We start from the raw sequence: 25093 nt of genomic DNA, 5'->3' as shown, positions 1-25093 counted from the left end.
TTTAGACTTTGATTGACAGGCTTGAGTGCTTCACTGTGCTGAAGTCCATTAAACCTCCCCACCACCCCAAAAGGTGTCTTAAAAATGAGAAGTTACAACTCATGATGACAGCCTTCCCAAACCTAACAGGGTTGAATGCTATCAAACAGGAATTGAGCTTGATTTCTTTCCCTAGTTCATTTGACTTTTGCATAGAGAATCCCTTAAGTCTGTTTACTCTGGTGTCTATGGCAGTGGGGTGGCTGGGTGCAGTGCTGAACATGAGGAAATGGCTCTGTATAAGGAGCAGTATTCCTCTCGTAGGAATAAAAACAGAATGCTGTGATGGCATGACAAAACGTTCTACTCAACTGCCCTTCCTTCTGAAGGTAGTGTGTTTTGAATTTTTCTTTTCCATATGCTAACAAGTTATTAAAACAAAACAAACCCACCCAAAACTGGAAAATGCTGAACAGTCTTTTTCACAGATGTATTTCAAACTCTATTTTAAGCAATAAGTTTCTCTAGTAAAAAAAGTCTTAATATGAATATTTTAATCTTAAAAAGGTACAGAAAGATTATATGCTGTATGTAATGTTTATATGGTCTACCAGAATTATTTGGCTTTAAACTTTAAAGAAAACAATTTTAAGTTTACAGTTCAAAAACCCCAAAAACTTCTATTAAAAAAAAAATATCTACAGTTGAGTTGAGAATTAATCTCAAAAAATATGGCTTAGTTGACTGCAGCTATGATGCAGAATATATAACAACAGCTAAGTACCTACTGTTCTAGAAGAATGATTTTATCCACATTTTCTTAAGAAATTTTTTAGTAATTTCACTTTGACCCTTAAAGATAATGCCATTTGCCATATAGGCTATGGCTGTTGATCTTAAAAGATGCATGGTAAAATATGGCTAGATGTGTGAGGTCAGGAGAAATTCTAAGTGTGTAGAGTGGTCTGAGCCAGTGCAATGGAATAAGTCTCTGAAGCATATGATTGCTTCACATGAGTGCCCCAAACCATGGAAACATTCATTATGGCTTTTTACGTATCTGTTGGACAACATATCCGCCTTCACATTTGTACCAGTGCTACTGGAGCCACAAAAATGGTTAATTATTGATTTGAAAAAAAAGGTGTCATCCTCTTAGGATGCTGCTAAGTGCTGACAAAAAAGCACTGGAAAAACAAAGCAGAATAGGTTAATACTAAGCTATGTAATACAGTGGGGTTTTTTCCCCTCTGGCATTTGTGATAATGAAGTCAGGGTCCAAGCACTACAGTATCTGGAAAATGATGACATTTTTATCAGATGCTTTCTGTATTCTCTCCCTTTCTGGACTTGCTTACCACATAAAGTAGCACTTCTGAACTGTAGAAATGCTTTCTCTACTTGCCAAGGTAAATGTAAATTCGGTGATAAAAATGGGGAATAACTCTTTTACACTTTCTCATTAGTCTGCCTGTTTGTTAAATTAGCTCAGAAGGAGAAGCTGATCTCTGGGACCAGAGCAAAGGTAGCATAGCTGTTAGCATGGTTGGCTCACTCCACTACAGATAGCAAAATGTTGGATTAAAAATAGTGTTGCTGAATTTTGATGCCTGATGCAGATGGCTACACAATATATTTAATTTCCAATTAATACTGTGTGTCTATTTAGAACCTTTCAGAAATGGGAAAAGATGCTGGGACCATTGCTTTTCCTATGTGTGTTTATATTAAATGAGCTATAATATAATAAACGAGAGCAGTGGGAGGATTATTTGAATTTTGCATGTTGCTTCAGAACTGGTTAGAGCAATAGTGTTTATGTGTAATTATAAACAGTTCTAAGTAAACTTAGAAATTTGGAAGATACACAGTGTACATCCACAAATTACTTCTGTGATTTCTTCGACTTATTTTTACACTGTAGCACAGTGAAAATCGTGTGAAGTCAGTAGAGGGAGGTAATAAATATCAACATCAACCGCTAGAGGGAGCAAGATCTCAATTATTGTAATTAAGAGTAAATTAAAGCGTAAAAGCAATTATTAATCAGTACATTTTAAGGACTGAATAGAGCAATAAGACCTTCTATTTTGACTTCCTATATAAAACAGGCTGTAGAACCTTGTCTGCTTTTTTTTTAATCAATCCTCTTAACTCTTGTTTGAAGTGTGATTATTTTTTAGGTAGAAAGGCATGTACGATTTACAGTGATGAGAAATCCACTGTGTTACAATGGGTAAGGTGAATTTAAAACTTTTTGCTTTTTCATCTGACTCCTGCAGTTTGAACCCCTAACTCCACTACGAGTGAGGCAGGGATAGGATGGAGTTTACTATTCTTACAACACATGTCCTCCCAAAAATCTCTTCCTGCTGGGGATACACATACTGAACAACCAAGGTACTCCTTTAGCCTTGGCTAAATGGAATAGATTAAACTTTTCAAGCTGCACACTATAGTTCAGCTTTCATTATAATTTGTTTTTTCTTGAGCTCCTCCTGACTTTTCTGTAACCTTTGGGAAATGCCACAACTAACTGTACTTCAGCCCCTCAATGCTCAGTTGTATCATTTCCTTACTCCCATGAGAGATTTTCCTGCTTGTAGATCTGAGGGATGTTTATTCTTTTACCTATACCATCACATGAAGAGCTCCTATTTAGCTGTTTATCTATGACAGTACCTAAATTCTTTGCATTGTTCCTGCCTTCCAGAATCTTGCTGTATATTATGTCTGTGGGTTATTTTTGTGCTTTGATATGACTTGATGTCTAGCAAGACTAGAATGCATATTGTTCAAACAAGGCTGCTTTATCCAATGATAAACTGTCATGTTCTGTTGTTATTTACCTCTTCTGTGTTGTTTGCTAGAAAAGTTATAATTTTTTTTCCAGATCACCGATAGCAGTATTGAATTGTATTAAACAAAGAACATAACTCTATATGATTGACTAGAAACATTTAATGTGCAGTTACTTTTTCAAATCTGTAAGTGAGTTTTAATGTTTCCTGTATCATGCATAAATTTTTGTATTGTGCTAGTTAAGTTATTAAAACATTGTGAGGACCTAGGTGGAATGTTTTACAAATGTCTCAGTGTATTGTCACCTGATATGTTTATTGACCAGACTTGAAGTCTCATTTGAAACAAGATCTGTTTGGGCAGACTATTATATGTGTAACACTGTTTTTAGTGACAGTAAGTATGTTACCATACCTGAATTCATTCCTGATGGCAGCTAGTATTGTGTTTGTCTTTTTAAAGGAGTGCTATGGCATGACAGCTTAGTTTCACTGTTCTAGAACTTCTGGATATTCCAAGACACTTTGAAAATAGCAATAATTTAATGAGCAGCTTAGCCAGTTCCTTTGTTACTCTTTGGGTAATAATGATCTGACTGAAAAGGCTCAACTAAACTCAAACAAACTCTCAACCCATCTGCAAACTCAGTTCTAATCTAATGTCCTTCCAAGGTATTGATGGAATGAGAAGCATTTCTTTGTTGCTAAAAGCTGTGAGTACATATTATTCCTTTCCCACAAATAGAAAAGATGCATTAAGGCAATCTTATTTCTTTCATGGTTCACAAATTTACCCTCTTTATTCAGTATGAGGCCTATGCTATTAGGATTTTACTAGTCTTAGCATCTTTAAGGAACTATTTACTGTTGCTGGTGAACTGCATTCAGAGTACATCTTGCTATAAAATTTGTAAGACTTGAGCAGTCTGTAATGCTTTAGGGCAATGACTCCAGAACATTTTCTTGTATGTTTTGAAAAATTCCAATGCATATTAATGTAATTATCAGCATGAAGAAGGTAGGTTAGATAACTTTTGCATTGGAATACTATTTGCCAAATATTGATTTATTATTGATATTGTATTTTGGTTTTAAAGGTACACTGTTCAACTTCCGAAGTATTTCATGGTGGTACTTAAAGTCAGTAATCAATTCTATATAATTAAAATATTTCTGGGGAAGAATTTTTATTGCTGTTAATTAGTGGAAGTAAATTTTGACATTTTGAAATCCTTTTTGCTTATGTATTGAATGAAACTCTTCTAAGGATGGCTTTTATAAGTTTGCTTTTGGAAGTGTAATTTTCTTCAAAGCAAGGGTAGATTAGTCACCTTTTCTGACTTGAGTGATGTTTTTATCTTCAAGTGAATGTAAAAGGGAGAGCTTAATGATCGTTATCACTTGTTTTGTTATCTTCTACCTTATGTAACGCTTTGTGACAAATAAAACTCATCATCCAAGTTACATAGTAAAGCATCTCCTAAGTGATGAAGTTGCCTGAGCTGCTTGTTATTTTGGGAGTGGCTGTATAGCTGAAAACTTAAGCAACAAATGCTGGTAAGGACATGTTCGCAGGTTCTTAACTGTTGTATTTTATTTATATATTTTTGACAGAATTCAGTGTTTTTAATTGGATACTGAGGGAGAGTTATTTACAGTGGCTGAACATATCAATAACATTTTGCTGCAAGGAATATATCTAATTGTAAAGTATGTGTTTATCAGTATATCGTAGAGCTGTTCCTAATAATTGTGGGTTTGTTTACACAGTGTTTTGGAACACTGTATCATCTGCATTGTTCAATTTTTTTGTCCAGTTTTATATGGCAGAGGTGTGTAAATTGCACTGCCTTACAAAGCAAGATAAAATATGGCTGTTGAGCCTGTGTTCTCAGAGGATAAGCAGCACTATCAGTATTGATGGTGAGAGAGGCTCCAATTTAAGGGATAGCCGCTGCCAAAGACGTGGTTCTTCTTCCCCTGCCTCTCTTCTTGACCATTCACTCCATTTGCTTCCCTGTACTGGGTCTGGTCCTGGGCTGTCCCTCACTGAGCTGATTCACCTCACTAAATTGGGAGAGAAGGTGGACCCTTAGCAGCCTTGTAGTACCCGCTTAAATAGCTTGCAAAACCTCACTCTCTCTTGAGATGTTTGCTTTGAAATAATTTCTGTGATTGGAAAGTTACAGACATTTCTGTGGCATGGAAAGTTACAAACTGCAGGCACCATTTTGGAAGCTGTGTTGTTTATTGACAGGCACTACAAAGTCTTCACCATCATTTACATGTTGTGCTCTTAAGGATAAGCCCCATGTTTCCCTTTATGAAGCATATTAATTCATATAAGGTTGCTGTGGGACTATGTTGGACTTCTCACAAGTCCTCCCTTCATTTCCATGCCTTTGTCAAAGATTCTAATGCCTTAATACGCATTATGTCCACCAAACACCTTGGAAAAATAATTATTCAAGTCTCCTTGCTTTTGAGCCCGTGTTAGAAACAGCCTGACTAGTTAGCAGGACTGTGTGTGCATCTAATTGTGCGCAGAAAGCAAAGGAGAAGCTGTGTTTGAATCCACAGGTCATGTAACTTGGGAGCTATTGCTTCTGAGTAGTCTGTGCAGGGTCTAAAAATGGAGTTGCAAGAGGTTTGACCATGAGAAGCCACAGTTTGAAGTGAATGATGTTCAGTATTGAATGTAGAATGACATTCCGATGGCATTGTTATACCCTCTGTTGCTATATAAATGGACAGGAACTTTTTCCTACAATTTCTTCACTACTTTCTGCTCTTGCAAAAATCCAACTTGTCAGATCATGAAATGTATATTGCAGTAGCCAGGTCTGTGTAATGGCTTTTGGTATAATCATCTCTCTGGTTGTACATAGAAGGATTAAACTTCTTTTCTATTAGAATTTGTCTACTTGCAAGCAGCAATCATCTTTTTTCAGGTGGATCTTTGCCCACAGTATGACAAGCTAGTCTTGTTTCATTTTTGAAAGTTTTTAGGATATGTTTCAGAGTTGGAGGCTTCACATCACTATTGATGAAGTGGTAGAGATTTTCACAAAGAAATCATGAGTTGAATTACATACAGCCTGGCCTTGCAGGAGAAAAGATTGCTAATTTTTGGCCTTGGTATGAAATGAGTTTTGACCTACACGTTCCATGATCACCCCACACATGATACACTTGGCTGAGTTATAGAAACCAAACTGCTTTTTTTTAATCGGAGAGGGAACGTACTCCTTTAACTGCCTCTTAGGAAGGGTGAGGAGAAGGGAGAAGTTGTAGGGCGATGGGGACACTGAAACTTTTCCTGCATTATAGGTGGAAGACTGTTGTTATTCTTTAGCCAGTGTTGTTCACAACATCAGATAGGTAAAATTCCTTGGTTTCATGATTATGTACAGTTATTTCCCCAAACATGCCGATTTACAGGCAAAAACTTGTGTACATAGCAGAGAAGATGAGGTAGTGGAATACGTGGAGGAGGAGATGTTTTTCAGTGCTTATGCAGAGATTTGGGAATTTCCTTCTTAAGAAAGGAGGGTTGCCAGCTGTGCTTGCCTTCACATGAACCTTTAAAACTTCACATTCAGTATGGGCAAGCGTGCCTCAAAGCAAAAATAAATGGAGGAGAGGTTTTCTGTTACTGGCTGGAGTAGATGTGAATACTACTTCTACATTCTAGGGGAGGGGTATAGAACGAGCAGCCATGCAGGCTGGCTGGGAAGGGCCCTCCTGCTGAGCCCTTGTGAGGGGCACAGGCAGAGATTGGCCAGAGTACCAGCTTCTGCGGCCGTTTCAGCCTTACTCTTACAAGAAAATCAGGCCTGAGATCTAGATGGACCTATTTTCACTTCTTCTCAGATGGAACTGGTCTTTTCTAAAATAAATTGATTAATTAAAATTAATTAATAAAAATTAACACTTCTTTGGAGAAGTGCTAGATTATTGTGTTTGATCAGTGCTAATCTCACTTGTTTACAGTGGCCTGTCAGCAAACGGTGTCTGCTGGGCATTTGTGCTAAGGCCTTCGGTGGTAACTGCTGTGTGAACACCGTATTAAATGCCTGTCTAAACCTGTTTCCTGAATAAGATAAAGTTTGTACCTGTGACTTGTAAAACTATCCCTCCCAAATGTTCCTGTGCACCCCACGAATAAATATGTTTTAGTTTGTTAGAGAACACTAGTGCCTTCTTTGCAAAGCGTAGTTCTGGAGGCTTTTCAAAGCGAGGGCTAACATTGCAACGCCGAGCTGGTATCCTGAGAGCTCTCTCATCCCAAGTGTCATGTGAGCCCTTCCAGCTCTGCTCTGCAGCGTTCTGCGCCATGAGTTTTCTTTCACCCAAGCAATAGACTAGTCTGTATTTACATCAGGTTTTCCTCTGTTTCCCATGGTTTTCCTCCTCCTATTGCAGACAACCTAGGGTGATTTAACCACAGTGCTACATAATTTCTCTCAGAGAGTGCAGTGCTGCCAGCTATCACAGTAGTTAATGTTTTTCTAAGATACAGCTCCTTCAGTGTTGAGATTAGACAGGAGTCTTGCTTTCAGTAAAATAAGTAAACAGTCTCAGCACAAAACTTGCAGCATTCTTTCCATAACCGTAAATGTGACCAAGGCCCTTAAATGTGACCCTGAGAGAAACAAAAAGGCAAATGGAAGTTTTAGAATGTTAAAACAAACCTTGTAATTTTTTGAAGCCACAGTAACTGTTTTTCTCTACCTGACCACCACTGCTTCCAAGAACTGGAGTTTGGCATTACTGAATGACAATGCAGTATGGTAGTAATTTTAGAAACACCTTTATTTGTGTACTGCAGAGATGTGAGGAAAAATGCTAGGCTAGACAGAGCTGCAGAGGGAGAGAAGAGAGGGCTTGAGGGTGGTGCTGTAATTAGGAGTGAAAAGACTGAGGACAGCAGCCAGCTAAAGTGAGAAGTAAAGCAAAGGTGGGGTGATGGGGGGGAGTCAAGAAAGAAAACCAGCTGAGCTGGGAGGCAGCTGGGAAAGGGCCAAGAGAGCAAGTTCGGAGGAGGAAGTGACTCAAAGAACCTGAGGGATTAGGTCACCGTTTTGAGTGGAAAAGGTACTCAAAGCCTTTCCGCACCCTTCTTTTGCCAGCCTGCGTTTCAAGGCAGCTTTCTCAAAAGAGATAGCCGGTAATGACGGCAGGTGTCCCCGCTTGCTGCGGGGAACGCCCGGGGTCTGAAGTGGCAGGGAGCCGATGTGAGAAAGAGTAATGAAGCGTCTGCACTGTGGGTTCTCCCGGGCTAGGCTCGAAGTCGCAGTAGTGACATGTGTACGCTGCACCTTGAAACGGAACGTCCGGGGTCTTCGCTTGCCGGTTCCGGCAGGAGTAACCGGCGCCCGCTCGGCGTCGCGGGTGGGCTCCGCCGCGGGCGGCCAGGCAGCGGTCCGCTGCCCGCACCTTCCGCCTCTTGCACGTCTGTCCTCCGTGCGAGGCGCTGCCCCGCGTTCGCCGCCGCTCAGAAGCGGGCCGGGCCGGGCCGGGCCGGGCTGGGCCGGCGGCGCTCGCACCTGGCGCCGCCGGTGGAGGGAGGCGGCAGCTGCCGGCCCGGCGGCGGCTCCCGCCCCGCGCACCGCCGGGTAGGCGGGAGGGGGAGGCCCGCCCGCTGCTCGGCCGGCCGCCGCCGGGGCGGGCAGGGAGCGGAGGAGAGGAAGGCTGCTGCGGCGGCGGGCGACCCCTGCGCGGGCGCGAATGGTCGCTGCCGGGGCGGGGCGGGGCGGGGCGGGGCGGCGCCCCGGGGAGCAGCCGCACGGTAAAGTTGCAGCCGGTCCGAGTTGCTCTCGCTTTCTCTCCCGTTCCAGAGGCTCCCTGCCTCTCTCTCTCCTTCTGCCTTTCTCTCCCCCCGCTCCGCGGGTTGTCCGTCTCCCGAGAGCGGTCGGGGGCGCTGTCCTTTCCTCCCGCTTGTATTATGGCACTGAGTTGTTAGGAGTTCGAAGGCAGGGAAATGGATGCGTCGGACCCCAACTTTTGGATGCTCCTTTCGAACTTCACGCTGCCCTACCTGAGGAGCGGCGCCCGCCTCCGCCGGACGCAGAGGTAAGGCGGGCTGGGGGTTATGGGGGCGGGGGGGGGGGGGGGGGGGGGGGGGCCGGCGGCCAGGTGAGCGGCGCGGGCGGCAGTGAAAGCCCTTGGTCGGGCGTGGGACTCCCGGCCTCCTGCCTTCTCCCGGTCTGAACCCGGGAGAGCTGCGAGACTCGCCTTGCGCGTCCCTTGGGGTTCTTCTAGTTTGGTATTTTTACAGACCAAACGCCGCCTATTAGTCTGTCTCCTTTTGTAACACTTTTTTGTTTTCCACTGGACTTCCAACCCCCCCCCCCCCCCCCCCCCCCCCCCCTTCGCTTTCAGCTTGCTTTCAAATATTTGACCTTTTATCCGGAGGAGATATACTTTATATGGACAACTCAGGATAGCCTACTTTGATCGGTGTTCTTAAAGAGACAGGTTTGTGTAACTACTTTTTTAGACAGGCTAGCTGAATTTTGTTAATACAGGAATGGAATTTTTGTAGCATTTTCATTATTGTCAGAAGGGAAAAAAGGTTTGGAAATAACAAATGTTAAGTAAAAGTTAAAGGGTTGTGCCATCAATGGACAGAAGACTGATAAGCTTTGACATCTTGGCCATTTTTTGTGCTGTGGTATCCCTTGCAGTTAAGTATATGGCTCTATCACAAGGAGTAGCAAAAGCTTATAGAAGTTTGTAACTTTGTTCACTAGTACTCCATATGCTGTTTTGAGACATACTGGGTCTGTGAAACTACCTTGAATATTAGCTTATGTATTCTCTTTGGAGAACATACATGAAATGTTTCTTCTGCTGGCTGAAAAGCTGGCATAAAGCAAGGAGCACAGAAGCTTAGTAGAGCTGGCCATTTCTAACATAAGTATTTATGTACTGATATTTTTCAGAAGGAAAAAAAGTCTGTCTGTTGAATAGCAGGAAGTTAAAGTAAGAAAATCAAGTGGCCTATTTCACACCAATGCAAAACTGTTCCTTCACTGTATATCTACCCTTTATGTGCCTAACTGGGGGTAGCTGTAAGTGCGGAGTTATAATTAATTATTATTCCTTTCTGGTAAGTAATTTTTTTACTCTTACGTAGCATCAACTGAATGTCCAAATAGGCCTTACACATTTTTCTGCTGCTAATGTATCTGTGTTTAAAGAGGGCAACATGAATGTGCTGTGGCTTTTTCAAATCATCTTCACTTTTCTTACTCAAATAGGTTTGCACCTGTATGATGACCTAAAAATACCTTTTATAAAGTGTATGGCTGCACGGCAGGTCAAGGAGAGAGACTTGGTAGACTTCACAAGAAGCATGAAACACATGCGTACCACTTGTTTGTTGGGTTTTTTAAAAATATTTGGATGCTTCCTGCCTTTCAAACACATTTAATACTATACTGGGTTTGTTGAAATATTTGAATTTTTAAAGCAGCATTGAATACTGTCTCAGTATATCACATATATGGTATATCAGTGAATAGTATATGCCATATGCGTAGTTATGTTTTATGTATTATGGGGATATTCAATATTTAATGCCCTCTCTGTAGCAAAATCAGTATGTCACAGTGTTGTGAAACTAAAAAGCCAGCAGTGAAGTTTAAAGACTGCTTACTCTTAATGGGCCCGGACACCCTCCTTTCTGAGGCTGGTTCTTTCATCCGGATGGAGGGCTCAGCATCTGCTCTGCCATCTCCAGGGGAAGGCTGACCGGCCCACTTCTTCAGCTCCTTTCTTAAAGGTGGACCTGTCCCCTGTACCCTATGGTCTTAATTCATGTACTAATGTAAATGGGAGATTTCAGAGTGATGAAACTGTCAGAAGAAATAAAAACAATATGGACAGTGCAGATTCTTCTGGCTCTGCTGCAGAAATGGCCTTGGGTTAATTAAGATACCAGGTGGGTCCACATGTACTGAGCTGCATCTCATCTGGACTATCTTCACAGGCTCACAGTCAGCCATAGACCCAACTGTTACATGAAAAGACTAGAAGGATAGCTGCCTACTTGCCACAGAATGCCTTTCCTTTCTGAAAGAGTGCTGCTGGGTAGTGGTAGCTGCTCATGTTTTGTATAGCTTTCCAGGCATTTTAGAGGACCTATGAGTAGGCTTGAAGGGTGTCTAGTTCCTGTGATCTGAATCTCCCAGCTGTGCTTAACTGAAAGTTTTTGATCCACTGATTCAAGAGAGGTTTTTATTCTTAATATTAACACTGCCTATGAAACTGTTGTCCAGCTAATGACAAGCTTTGGTGCTTCATGAAAACTTTGAGGGATGTTCGTTGTTCTTTCTGGTTGTATCCACACTTGGCTTTGGGACTCCTTGCCAATGTGAGAGCATTAATTTTATGTTTTGATTGGGTGTTTTTGCCTCTTGGGTATGTTCCTTTTGTGTGTTCAATTACTTTTACCTATACTACCAGGATTCTTGTGGCCTGCTAGGCTCTATGCTTTCTATAAGCACTATCCTACTTTCTTGGCACTAGGGATAATGACAATTGTCTGCTAGTACTAAGAATTTGTTTCTTTGTTCAGATTTACTTGATGTAGGCATTTATTTCTCTTTGCTGAGGTTCTGAGAAATAAAGAATGAAAAGACAGTCTATTCTCCGTTTGGTTGCGGTGTTGAGCCTGGCAGCTAAGTTATAAAATGGATATAAAACTTAGTTTATGGTCTTATTTGCTGACTGAAGTCTTTCATTAAGATTTTTTTATTTCTGTTTTCCAACGGTAGACTTAGCTGAATTTCAATTGCAGCAGCTCTTTCTGGAAGTGGTATCTGAACAAGAAATATCCCAGCCTGAATTTCAAGTCATGGAGTAGGTTTTCAGGACTGGCGGGTAGAAAAATTCTCTTCAGTTATAAATTGGAGGCATTTGGTATTCAAATCGCTGAGCCTATAAATGACATAGATTACACCATTGTGGTTTTACAGAGAAGAAATATGTATACCACCATGTGTTAACTTATTTTTCTATTGCTGTGAGTGTGTGGACCCTTCACAGTACTAACTTCAGGTTCCTGCCTGAAATGGCATCGTCTGGAGTAGACAACGAGGGGGAGAGAAGAGAGGGAGAGAAGGTGGGGAGGGGGAGAGAGAGTCTCTGTGTATGTGTATACATTCATTTATATAGATCAATGTGTAGATGTGGGTAGCTGTGCACACACACACTTCTTCCATATGGAAAAATCAGTAAATACTTCTTGCTTCATTCTATGCTATGTATTTAGTTACCTCCTGCGACTTTCTCTCTTCTGTCTCTGATCTTCTCTTTGTCTTTTACAAAACTGACAAACCAGTGATTCATTTTTCTTGTGTGTGTGCTTTTCTCTTGCTTCTTTGTGGTAATTGCACTGAAACAATGTTATTACAATCATTCTTCCTTTGAGTCAGAGTGTTGTTTTTTTCCAAAGGCATGGAATTATGAATGCTTGCCCAATTGCTTCTCAGCCGAAGTAGACTCCTGGATGATTTGTGTTGAAACTTCATGTTATTTGTGTACAGTCACTGAAGTGGTATGGAGACTTTCCTGATACAGGATTAAAATACTCGTCAATCGTCAAGTAATAATTCATACATTCTAACAGTTCATAACCATTCCTGAAATGTTAAAAACAAAGGAAAATTATAACTTTTATTGGAAACTCAGAGAATAGAGTTGTCAAACTTTGGTGTAGTTTTATTAGTTTTGGGATAGCATGCTTCCTGGAAAATACTGAGCAGGCTTTTTGAACTTCTCTGAGTTGGTAGTTTGAGTAGTTGCAGTTATTTTAAAATTATGATGTAAACTCTTGCTGTTGGTTCTTGTATAGATCTTGTTTTTTTCCTTTATCAACACAGTGTTATGTGTAAGTGTACTATAAGTGGATTGTTTTATTTAATAATAGGCATTAGAAGTGGTCCTGTTAGTGACATAAGAAAACCAAGCACACTTATTAACATAAAAGCAGCCACAGAAATGAAGTACAATTGTGTTGATGCCAGCTGATTCTGTCCATGCTCCAACTTGAGTTATTTTACTTTTGTTACACAGAAGTAAACATCGGTTAAAAGTTAGAAAAGGATTGCTTTTTGCTGTATTTGTTTTTTTAATGTATGTTTTGGAGCGTGGTGATTTGAAGAGCTTTACCTCTTCCTTACTTTCAACCCTCTTCATTTGCCTTAATTCCTACATGCAAGAGAGAGGGGAGCTATTAACCCTGATAGGTGTTGAATAAGTTCAGAGAGGAGGTTGCTTTCCTAAAACTGGGGGGAATAAGAAATACATCCATGCAGGCTGTCTGTGCCATTGAATATGTTTTGTTAGAAGTTAATCTGTTAAACTAATGATGCCACTGCTTTCCATGCTTCATAGTGAAGTGTTAATGTATCTTACCTTGGTAATTGTATTTCCTTTCATTCACTGTAAGGGCTGTGTGTTAGGGGCATAGTCTTACAGTCTCACTGTCAAAGTGAGTATGTTGGTTTTATTCTGGTTGGTTTACTTGGCCAAACTTTTTGTTCAAGCAATTAATGTATTACAAGTTCTGCTTACAGTCTGAATGTTGGCAATGATCAGTTTTCTCCAATGAGCCATCATTGTTTCTTAGCTTCAGCCAGACTGGTGAGGATTCATCTGGTGATATTCCTGTATTTTTGCTTAGTTTTTATTCTGAAAAAATCCTATTTTGTTAGAATTAAGTCAAGATCTTTAGGATTTCACCAAAGATCTTACTATAGAAAACTTAAGGAAACAGGAAACGAGCAAAATAAAAAAGAAGCTTAGTGCTTAGGAAAGTACCAGAACATGCTGAAAGAAGCTGCAATTGATTTTTTTTTAAATTTTTTTTTATACTGTCATGGTTAATGTTTGCTGTTACACAGTAGGAGATAGTCTTTGTCTTTCTTACCCTGGGAATCAAAAGGACAGTGGTCTAGAAATCCCTTCATGAGCTCTGGTTGTTGGGACATATAACATGATGTGAGCACATTACACAGAGATTCAGTCCTCTCCATTGAATTTGGCTTGTATCTGCTCCATTGATGTTCTAGAGAGGCATTACATTTCTTGCTATATTAGAAGCTGACTGTTCTTCTCAGATGTAATTGCCTCTTCTGATGCATCTTCTGTCAGAGAGCTTCAAACTTCTTGTAGCAGTAAGCTATGTACCTATTTGTGTGACTCCACATACTGATTGATGGGCTTGCCTCTGGTAGTTCTTTGTCAAAGCTGGAAATGGTGCTCAGGTAAGTGCATTTCAGGGTAGGTTCCCCATGAATTTGTTCCACATGTCAGTGTGCATGGCTTACAAAGTAGGAAATGTGAGTGGTAACAATTTGGTTAGAGACATGAAATCATTCAGTATTTTGAGCCACTGTGTTTAGCGTATGAAGATACTGCTAACTGTTTTAGGTTGAACATTTTTGATGAAGCTTATTAAATGTGTCACTCTTAATTTAATTTAATAGTGGTGTAAAACTATTCAATGTTGCGTGCAGTTCTTCTGTGTATGTTGCCACTTTATCTGTAGGCTGTAGACCTGGATCAGGATGTCAAGTTACTTGTCATTAGAAAAAGGTTTAGTAGGAGGTAAATTTGTTGGAAGGAACACTGTGATGGCACCAGGACAGATTCATATGTGCTGTACTGTATTTCCCAAGCTGAGGAAAACCAGAAAGTTCACTTATCTTTGATTCAGCCTTATTCAGCAGGTGTGTTGCATACAGTGATGGCTCCTGGATTTTCTCTTGGGAACCTTTCAGAGGATCTTTCCTCTGAACCTTTGCAAGTTCATTAACTGCAGTAACATAAATTTTAAAACACCCCCCAAAATATGTAGAATTAGTACATAAAATTGTATCTAGGCATAGTATCTAGGCATAATATGCAAGTGCCATATATGGAACTCTGATTCAACAGTGAACTCCCACTTTCATCAGATGTGGGGGTCTGCTGCATAACACTGCATGGTTACTTGACAATTTTTTGTGTGACTTAAATGTACACTGGTAGAGACATTTAAGGAGATCACTCACACTTAATATACTTGGCATTTTTCTGTCCATTTCTGAGACCACATACTTCTCATTTGTTGTTGTAATGGTGCATATTCTATATACTATTGATACATATTAGTATTATTTAGATCTACTTCAGTAGACTCTTCCACCTGAATAAAGCTGAGATTAAAAAAAAACACTTCCAGTGCAACCTTAAATGTCATGGTAGGTCAGTTCTGTCATTTTATTTAAAATGCTCAAGCCAAATTGAATAGTAGTGAACTAGAAAACTCCTTTTGGCATGGGTCCCATTAAATATAAACATATCTAAGTACTGTAAACCGGAACAATGCCCAGATTGATCTACCCAATAGAGAGACTTCAGAACCAGAGACTGCACGCTGCTGGTATTCCTGCCACTGACAGACGAGTGCAAAAATTTAGGAATCATGCCAGAATAAATATATCAGCTTTTTCACCTTTCAGTTAGGAATGGTCTTCCCTAAATAATTGTTTAGGAATAAGGAAAACTGTCATGCTCTGTAGTTCTTGAAAGATTATAATTATTTAGGTAGAATCTGTTATTCTCATGAAATACTGGCATGTTCAGTTTGCTAATTAGAAAGTAAAAACTGCAATTTCCTTATCCCACACGTTCTTTTTTCTGCATATGCAGTGATTATGTAGATGTTCTACCATGTAAAGCCTGGTTTTGATCTCCGTCCTTTGGCTTTAACCTAGGTTTAAAATCGTACATTAAAGAAAAATTGTTAAAAGTTTACCCACTAGTGGATCTTTTTTTTTTCCCCTTGTAAAAATGTTGATGTCAAATTAGGCACTGCTTACTGGTAAGAAAATGGCCATTTATATGTGATCAAAGTGTCTGTCTTTTCTAAATAGACTGGTTTAAAACACACTTATTAACATCCAGATAAATTACAGGGAAATCAAGGATACATATATTCAGTTTTTAAAAAAATTAGTTTATGTAAGAATTTACATGTAAGCAACTTTAAAAATCTGTGTTAATTATGTTTAGGCTAAGGTAGTCCTGTGTAAAGTCAAGGGTGTTGATTATTGAAGAAATACCGTTCCTAATGCTGCTTAATTTGCTGAAACAAATAATAATGCAAAGTATTACATGTGAAAATAATTTAGTTTAATAAAAATATATTTCTATAATAAGTATATATATGTTCAGTCCTGTTAGTGCTTGATTATAGTATTGTATTGCAGAGTTTAAAAAACATTATTTCTCTTAAGGCAGTAAGGTGGTTGTAAAACAAACTCAGTTCCTTTTGTGTGTGTCAATAAGGGAATACAGCAGTATGAACATTTTTTATGTGTCTGACAAAACTCTTATTTGTTGTTTTTAGGGAACTTGCATGAATTTAAACTTAACCTGTTGGAGAAAAAATGTTATTGATATTGTTGTTTATTTTCATATGTATCAGTACATATGTATACCCCTGTACAGACTGTAAATAAATGCATGCACGTAAGGGTACATAGACATTTGTATACATAAATACTCAAGCAGTAGCTGTAAAATAATACTTATTGAGAAGCTGAATGAGGTTGATACTATGAGGTCAGTTCAACTCTTGGAAGCATTTATTTTTCTTACTTGTGCTTTATTCAAAGGCACATCTAGGCATAAATAGGATAGACTTTTTCCATCTACGAGGGTATTTATGCTGTTTATAGTGTACATTCATACTACGGCTTTTGAAAATTCCCAAAGTGCAGCCACTACGAGTCTTGTTTCTGGGAAATGTGGCTTGTCTGGGAAATGTGGCTTGTCTTCCCAAATTTAACAAGATTCTCAGCTCTGCCCCACCACCACCGAAAGAAGCTGGTTTATTTCTTTGAAATTTTTGAACTTGACTAATTCAAACTAGTATAGCATTTAAATTGTGAAATACCATGATACCTATCTCTTTTTCCCTTAAGAAAGAGAAGAAGGATTCACTTTATAGTAATCTTTCTTTTTTTTTTTTTTTTGAGGTAATTCTGTGGATATCAGTTTCGTCTGGAGCTCAACTTGAGAGGGCTAATAAATTAAAAGTTACTTTATTTGAATGCTGGTACTTGTTATCTGTGATTGTTTTAAGTAGCACTTAAGATGTTCATAACTGAAACAGTAGTAGAGGACGGACTGTTTTCCGCAGCTATTTTCCTGCATGTACTTGTGAACACTGCATAGTCAGTCTTCCCTCTCTTGGGCTGCTGGGGCCCCATCCTGTATGAGATTTGGCAGAGGCTTCTGAATAGAATCCCACTTCTCACAAAAGATAGATGTGCACATGTGGAACAACTTGCAGTGTTTTTTCGACCCTTTGCTTTTCTTGACGCGTACCTGGGAGAGAGTAGTTTATATAATAGTTATTTGGTTTATTAAAGCTATTCATCAGAGATGGATTTCTGTAAGAAAGATTCCTATACTTTGTCTTTGAAATACATTTAAATATGATGCTTTTATGCATCAGTTTTAAATCCTGAAGTTGTTACTGAGAGATGGATACAGTAGTTTGAACTAGCTGAGCTTCCTTTGATAAATCTGAGTATAATGAATCAGTTTCTAATTTAAATTCTTCTTGTTCTTAAAATTCTCTTTGGGGAACTGGTATTTTCACTTCTTGGATGAGGTGCTGGAATTTTCTGGAAAGGTATTCCTACATAAAAATATACAGAAACCTCAAAAGTAGAAAACAAAGGAAAGGTAGTCCTAAGAATAGGATATTTTGTAAGTATGTACTTTAACACCGAAACCTCCCCTCCTTAAACCCAAACCTAACTCTAACAGAACATGAGAACTTGTTGGTGTGCCTGATGGATGCACAAGAGGTCTCTCTAACTGGGAGGCAGGACTTTCTTCCAGCCAAGAGGTGGTGGCATTCTGGCTAAATGTCCCAGAGATGGCATTGCAGTGGCTGCAAAGAAGCATCTCTTGCACTCTGGATAGCTAAACAAAAGTGAGGGAAGGTGACCCCAAAGGCAGTTTGGAGAGTGAGTGCAACATGAGAGATGAGTATTTTGCAGGAGGGTTGTAGAAGATGTAGTGCTATGATTCAATGAGAGGACATGAAACTGTAGAAAACAGAGCTTCCCTGGTTCTTCTCTTGATAGATTATTTGTAATAGATATGTGTCATTTAATTTAACAATATATAGCTTAATGTCAATGAGCCTAGCAATTTAGAGTGAAATTCTGCCTTCAGTTATAGATGTTTTCTGTTGATTACAGTCAATGCTGACTGAGAGAAGGCAAAAATCTTTATCAGAATTTTTAGTTGATAAATACATCTTTACAGATTTAACATAGTTCAAACATAAATATAATAAGCCAGTCCTTGATGAAACAGAAGTTAGATGCTGAGGATAAGAATAAATCAGACTTATGTTTCTACCAACAGATGCCTTGGTGTTTACCAGAACTTGTTGTCAGGACAGTTTTCATAACACACAGATTTTTTTTAATTCCCTTTTATGGAAACTGGAAGGAGGATGCTTGAACGTTAATCTGACTATGCTGTTCAGTTAGAAGACATAAGTAACTAATATCCTTTGTGATAATACTGTTAGCCCTGTTGGAGTTAACTAATAAAAAATAGATCGTGTACATTTGTTTTGTGGATTTGCTTTTTCAGTGAGTCTAGGCCTGTCTAGCTTGTTCTTAACGCATGGGTATGTCAAGGGAATTTCCATAAGTGCTGTAATAGTAGAAGCAAAGGCAGTCAGACAAGTCCAATATGCTCTGTTCACCTTGTCTACAAGCACCCCACGCAGAAGGATGATTATGTCAGTTCACTGTACCATCAAGTCTTACCAGAACATCTTCCTTTTGCTTCCCCCACATAATGGACAAAGAAAATACGTAACACATTTTGTAAGTAAGCTTGTATTTTATTTTTTTTCTTACCTGCGGCTTGGTGATTTGGCTTCTTCCCTGGCCCTTCTGCCATGTTTTGATGATTGAACTGTTGTGTTTGGAGGCATCTGCTCCCCATCTGTGACCTGTGATTAATGAGAGAACATTAGTTCTGTTGGGAAATACACTTCTATCTAGTTTTTTCCTTCCTGCTTGATTGTCTCTCACATGCTAGTCTGTCTTGCCAAATATATATTATCATCTTTTGCAAGGCTTTGATTTCTATTGGTGGGAAAAAAACCTCAAAACCAAAAGATGAAACTCCTTCCTGGTTTTTTTCAAGTTTGAAAATTAAGTTTCTTCACACTTTTTCTTATGTGTCTTCCTCAAATCTTAGAACAGCAAACTGCTCTTCCTTTCCCCGTCGCCCCGTAAAGGAAATGTTTCAAAGGAAATACAAAACATACTAGAGTATATGAATATACTAGGTTATTTTATTAAATATGCAAATTGTTTGTGTAGGTCAGACCTAAGCATTCAGCATTATCTATAAATTAATACCTTTTAACCATCATGTGTTTCCTTCTTCTGATTCATAAATTAGAAGGCAAGAAGAAACCAGTAGGCTTACCTACTCTGACAGTCTACAGCAAACAAGACACAGTGTAACAGTGTTAAGAGATTTAGTAATTTGGCCCTCCAAGGCAAGGTAATGTGTTTGTTTAATCATTGACAAGTTTTGTGAAAATCTGGAAGGTTTGCCACTGTTCTGGCCAGCTTTATTTTGATTCTTGTTTTTCCTTAAGTGAGCTGTGTTCTACCACTACTAATTCATTGCTGATGCTATTATCTCTCCCACAAACCATGGTAATGGCCTTGGAGATACTGGGCCAGTCTTTTTATAAACATAAAGTTCTATATGGTCTTCAGAACTATGACTGCTTAAATCCAGTCCAAGGATCAACAGATGGATATTAATAGAAGGAGGCAATCTGAAGAGAGCTCCTAAGGACTCTCTGCATTTTCTGCCTCAGTTGGTATGGAAAAATGAATTTTCCCTTCAGATCATACTGAGGGAACAATAATGTTGTGTTTTCTAAAAGGCACCTGCCCCAGGAAGTTGGCCTATGGGCCAGCAGCGCAGTGTGGCTTCTGTCCGTGCTGGGAGCGCTTGGCCCAGGTCCCTGTGGGAGTGTTGGGTGTGTGTAAGGATGTGGGTCGGGGGGAACTGTGTGCTGCTTTTCTCTCTTGGGTGGGCTAGACCGAAAAGATGGAAGTATGTGGGAGCTGCATGAAGGAACACGTCCTGCTGAAGGTGCTGTTGGAAGACTGTAGTGCAGTGGGAGGCAAAAGTGTCCCACTGGCCTTGTTCATGTAGGCTCTAAGAAATGATCCATAGAGCTGCTCCCAGGTTTCATCTTGTAGGTAGATAGTTGAATCATTCCAAAGCACAGTACAGGAATGAAGTAAAACACATGCACTACAGACAAGCAAAAGATCAGGGTCCAGGAACACCCAGTGCATGCTAGAAATCCAGCACCCTATTGAAATGAGATGTTGCTGAACATAGTTCTAGTACAGGGGTAGTGTATGCCTGTAGAATGTTAGACTATCTGCCAAGTTTTAGATGATTTGAAGTTACATTTTAAGCGTTACTCTTTTCTTACACAAAAGTGTTGCTATTCTAATAAAACACGTATTAAACGTGCATGTAACAAGATACAAAATTAGGAAAGTCAGTGTAATTACCCTATTTTATAGAAAAGCACATATGAAAAAACATTTTTTAGTTATGGACGTTGCTAATGTAAGAGGAGGGATTAGCATTTGAGAACTTCATTACGCAGTGACCTCTTTGGAGGCACAGTAGTAATGCACATAATGGCACACAACCAAAAGCAAGGATGGAGTCACAGTTTTCATTCTAGTTTTCATACATGTTTACAGAAATTTCACCTGAGCAGTTTGTGCTGTCAAAAATAATTTGTTGTTCTTCTCTGCAAACTTGGTATTTTTACAAAACCACTTTTCTGATAGACACCAGAATTCTGTACACATAACACTCATAAACCACAAGTGGATCACTTCACTTACCACTAGATGATAGCCATCCTGAGGGCAAAGGCAGCAAATATCAACACAGCTTTTCAACATAAGAGAAGGCAAGTTTAGCATCGGACTTCCACTTCAAATACAGTAGAAGTCCAAGTAGTTAAAGTACAATTCTTTATATTACAGTTTGGAAGGAATGTGGTGCTTTATGTTCTTAGGAGAAGTGTGCAGTGTCAGATTTTTTGTTTTTAAGGCATTTTTTTTAATTGTCACTATTTTATGAGAACAACTCCAATTAATCTACTTCTGCGTTTATTAGGCAATGGATTCTTAGAAGTCCTGTGAAAAGTGAGGGCTACTGTTGCCTTATAAAAATCTTACAGAACAAGGGAAACTGATATGGAAGGTAAATTTGCTCCTGGCTTTGACTCGGCTACAACTATGAGGGGACTGAAGTAGATTTTGGACCTGTCTCACTTTTTTTTTTTTGACTCCTGTGACAGTGGTGTTCGCAAAGTGTATGTTCCAAACAAAAGCGAAAACTGCAAAAATGGTAGGTTTATCCTTTCTGCACATCACTTATTTGGGCATACTTCTGCTGTGATGCAAATAGAAACCTTAAATTAGCTAATGGGCTAATGGGCCGGATGAGTAGTGAGGTGATTACTCTTCCTGATGGCCAAAAATTGTAGCACACCCTTTTCTGTCACCTCACTTCATCCACGCCCTATTCTAACCTGTCAGAGATGTTTGTCTCATCTGCCTGTTATGCCTGGGCTTTTGGACTGTGTAAGCTTTTTCCAGCAGAGGCTGTCATTTGTTGTGTTCGTATGATGTCTAGAACAACAAGTCATAGCACTGTTACATATATAAGGAGTAATAGTGCTTCTCACCACTGGGCTTTTTTGCATGTTGGACCAAGTGGTTTTGTTCTTGAGAGTAGAAAATCTGGGGTTTTCTCTTTTATGACAGATCTTCCATCAAAATAGTTTTTCTTTAGAAGTCTTGGAACAAAGCTGATGTACTCCAGTTTTCCAGAGTGTCTGTACACTGACCCATTGCAGCCTAAAGGGGGAAGGCTGCAGTCTGGAATCATTGTTCAGTTTTGCACAACAAGAAAAATCCAGTCATCACTTAGTTTTAGATAAAATCTAGAGTAAGAACATCTAAAATAAATTATCATTTATTCCAAAGACATTTTCAACCAAAAAGCACCATTGTAGTGGCATAGTTGGGTTTTTTGGCTGCGAGGAATACCACATGGCTGTAGGGACATACACAGAAGTACCTACAATTTTCTGTTTTCTTATACCCTTCTAGAAGAAAAATGATATATAGAAAACAAAAGCTGCAGATTATTGTTTCACATACTTGCTGCGATTTAATATTGGAATAGAAAATATGCAACAGTGTTAATGTACTTGGTGAGTTTAGTGGTTACCAAGATTTTCAAGCAAGTGTCTAATGTATAATGTATGATTAATTTCAGTTGATTTGATCTGTTTGAAGTAAGCTGGAAGGCACCTTACTGTAACACTCTTAAGACAATAGTTTTGCTTAAGGCTTATTGGATTTTTTTTTCCTTCTGTTCTCCCAGCACAGTGAATTTATAAGATGACAATATTGAACTATATTGAACTATACTGAGTACTTTTTCAATAGAAAATTTTGGTATGTATCTTGAGGGTATGATTTAGTTGCTTGGATGTGAAAATCTGACTTCTAATCTGTACTGCGGCCACACATCCCACCTGTTTGCCTCAACAAGATCAGTGAACTTCCATGCTTCTCTTTGAATACTCAGTGGTGATAACCTTCTGAAGAGGTTATCAGTATTATTCACCTACTTTTTATACATGGCCTGTGATTTAATAAGAATTTGATTTGTTGAAGTGGATAATTGTGTATTGCTAAATTTAGTCTCAGAACACCCTCATTGCACTTTATTGTAACAGACCTTTTTTTTTTGTTAGTTTGGGTAGTTTTCAGTGGCTTAATTCCATTGGAAGACGTGGATTTTAAATTAAGGATTGGTAGAGAAAACCTTCAGGTAACCAGGATTTTGCTTAGCATAAATATGCTGTCAAAGTGATTGAACTTTTTCTTAAATTAGCTTGTTGAGATCTTGAAGAGCAATCCACGACTGAAGAAAACACATTCAGTTGATCTGGGTTTCCAAATGTTCGGTAGGTTTTTTCACAGGTGTGTGCTTGACTACCCTTATGCTTACCAAAAGCAATGATCTCTAATGATCTCACATGGTTGGCAGCCCAGATTCATCTGCAAACCAGCACTGTGCCCTGCAGCACCATACTGGGGTGTGTGCTTCGCTCTGACTGAGATCATCATCATTTCCTGCAGCAGCTAGTTAGCCTAATGCCGGGTAGCCTGAGATGTGACAAAGTCGCAGCACGAGGCGATATGGCTACAGGCATTTGGACTATTAAAGCTAGACTTGTAAAGGATATGACGTGTAGCTTTGTATCACATTGCAGCATGATTCCTGTCTCCGCTACTGATGAATGACATGTTTCTACTTTTCTACAGTGATAAAGTGTGCTGGGAGACATTAGTGAATAGGAATACCAGAATTTGTCCTTTGGAGAGAGTGACTACGTTATCTGTTTTAAAGATATGGCTAATATAACACATGCTGAGTAGTCAGAATTTAAATGCAGAATATTATTTTCTGGAGTTATTACCATAACTTGTTTTTAGAGCTCTGAGTGGGTGATGTGTCAGTGGCTATCTGCTGAGCTGTGATGTCAAACATATGAATATCAGTAATGTAATGTTCGGTCCAGCTTCAGGCTTACGGAAACTCTTGGGAGCTTAGCAGATTTTTGCAAAATGAAAATGTACCTCTCCTATGTTAAATAGGTGTGAAGCTGCTAGTCTTGTGTTTAAGTTTACTGGGGGTGGGGTAGGGCATTAAGAGAGCAAGGTATGCTATTTCTCTGAAGAATATGAAGAAATAAAGAATCTGTGTCAATCAGTAAACACAATCATGTAAAATCCAATGCAACGCTTTGGAAGGAAGAGATGATCAGATTATATTGCTATTTCACCAAATTGTGGGAGGAAATATGAATTGTTGAATGCCAGTTTACCAATTAGATTCTTGAGGAGTTTTTTCTTGTTCACTTTTTAAAATGTAATTGTCATTACTTTCCTGTATCAGCTAAATGTATGCTAGTCACAATGAGGCAGGAGATTATACAACCCCATAAAAACAAGTCAGAGCTCCATAATCAGTTTAAGATAGGTTGAGAAAACAGTCACTTTTTAATTGGTCACACACCCATATGTCCATCAAACTAGTTGTCCAGCCCTTATAAACTGTGTGCTACCATTACCTGCACAGACTTTCTTGAGGTTTTGAAAGACTGAAAAATAATCTTCATTTAATGTTTAGTTATGCATTTGTAGAAGGGAGATTATTAAAAAGCATGTGATTATGTTAACATTTATTTATGTGAATGCTTTATCATTTAATTTACGTCTTCAAAGGTAAAATCTGTTTATATGGGTAGTGGTAATTTTTGCAGTTACTTTTTGAAGAAAGGATAATCCCAACAAATGTCTCTACTCTTTATATTCGAGACATTTGGGGAGTGGCTTTTGCTGACAATGTTTTGTCTTTCAGATGTATGCCTACATTTGGCTTTCAAGCTGAATATAGTCTGAGGTCATTTGTAATGATTATTTGAAAAGGTGAGCTAGACCTTATGTTAATAGAAAGTCTAATGTTTGATTAAACCACTGAACCAAATTAAAGGTTTGAGGCCTCTATTTTGCAAAATTCAGGAAATGAAGAATTAATGTTCAAACTCTCAGCATGTTCTTCCTTACTACTGAGAAGGTTAGAAGATCACAGAATGTTATGTGTTGTAGTTCCAATTGAACTGGTCTCTATTACATCAGACAGACAGTATGTGGAAGTTGTGCCAAAGCAAGTTTTCAGTGGAACAGACTAGTTGTGTGTTAAAACTACTGAATTCATCTTAAACTGTAGAGTCAACTTTCATTTCTCTTCATCCACACTGCTTAAGATGACTGGTAGTCTGCAAGACTGCTTTCTGTGGTGGAATCACTGGTGTGAATCTCAGAATAATAATGATGATGGTGTAACCTTGTGGCAGTACAGCTTACAGAAATGTGTGGACAGTCTTGGTTTTAGCTTGTCCACATAAGACTTAATTGCTAGCATAGTAGTATGTCTTAGAGAATTTGAGGAATGTAATGTGATGTGGTGGTACTTTAAGACATAGTTGAGGAAAGGGGGAAATTTGCTCATTATGGATCCCATTGTACTGTTTTAATGACAATTTGAGTGTTTCTTAGGTCTAAATCCAATGAAAG

At 39.0% G+C, this 25093-nt stretch overlaps 1 protein-coding gene across 10 annotated transcripts in view; it reads left to right on the top strand.

Moving 5' to 3' along the window:
- The window catches only part of MAST4 (microtubule associated serine/threonine kinase family member 4), a 312156-nt gene that overhangs the window by 186358 nt on the left and 100705 nt on the right, over window positions 1-25093 (top strand). For 2 of the 10 annotated variants that reach the window (XM_049796545.1, XM_049796544.1), the window contains exon 1: window positions 8752-8855. The exons of the other annotated variants lie outside the window; for them this stretch is intronic. In XM_049796545.1, the coding sequence (XP_049652502.1) occupies window positions 8764-8855 (92 nt within the window). In that variant the 5' untranslated portion in view covers window positions 8752-8763. Of the gene's footprint in view, window positions 1-8751; window positions 8856-25093 lie in introns of those variants that run through there. 10 annotated transcript variants of the gene reach the window in all.

Source organism: Accipiter gentilis, chromosome Z (genome assembly GCF_929443795.1).
Source record: "Accipiter gentilis chromosome Z, bAccGen1.1, whole genome shotgun sequence".
NCBI classification, from domain to species: Eukaryota; Metazoa; Chordata; class Aves; order Accipitriformes; family Accipitridae; genus Astur; species Astur gentilis.
This window is presented reverse-complemented; position numbering and strand designations above follow the sequence as displayed.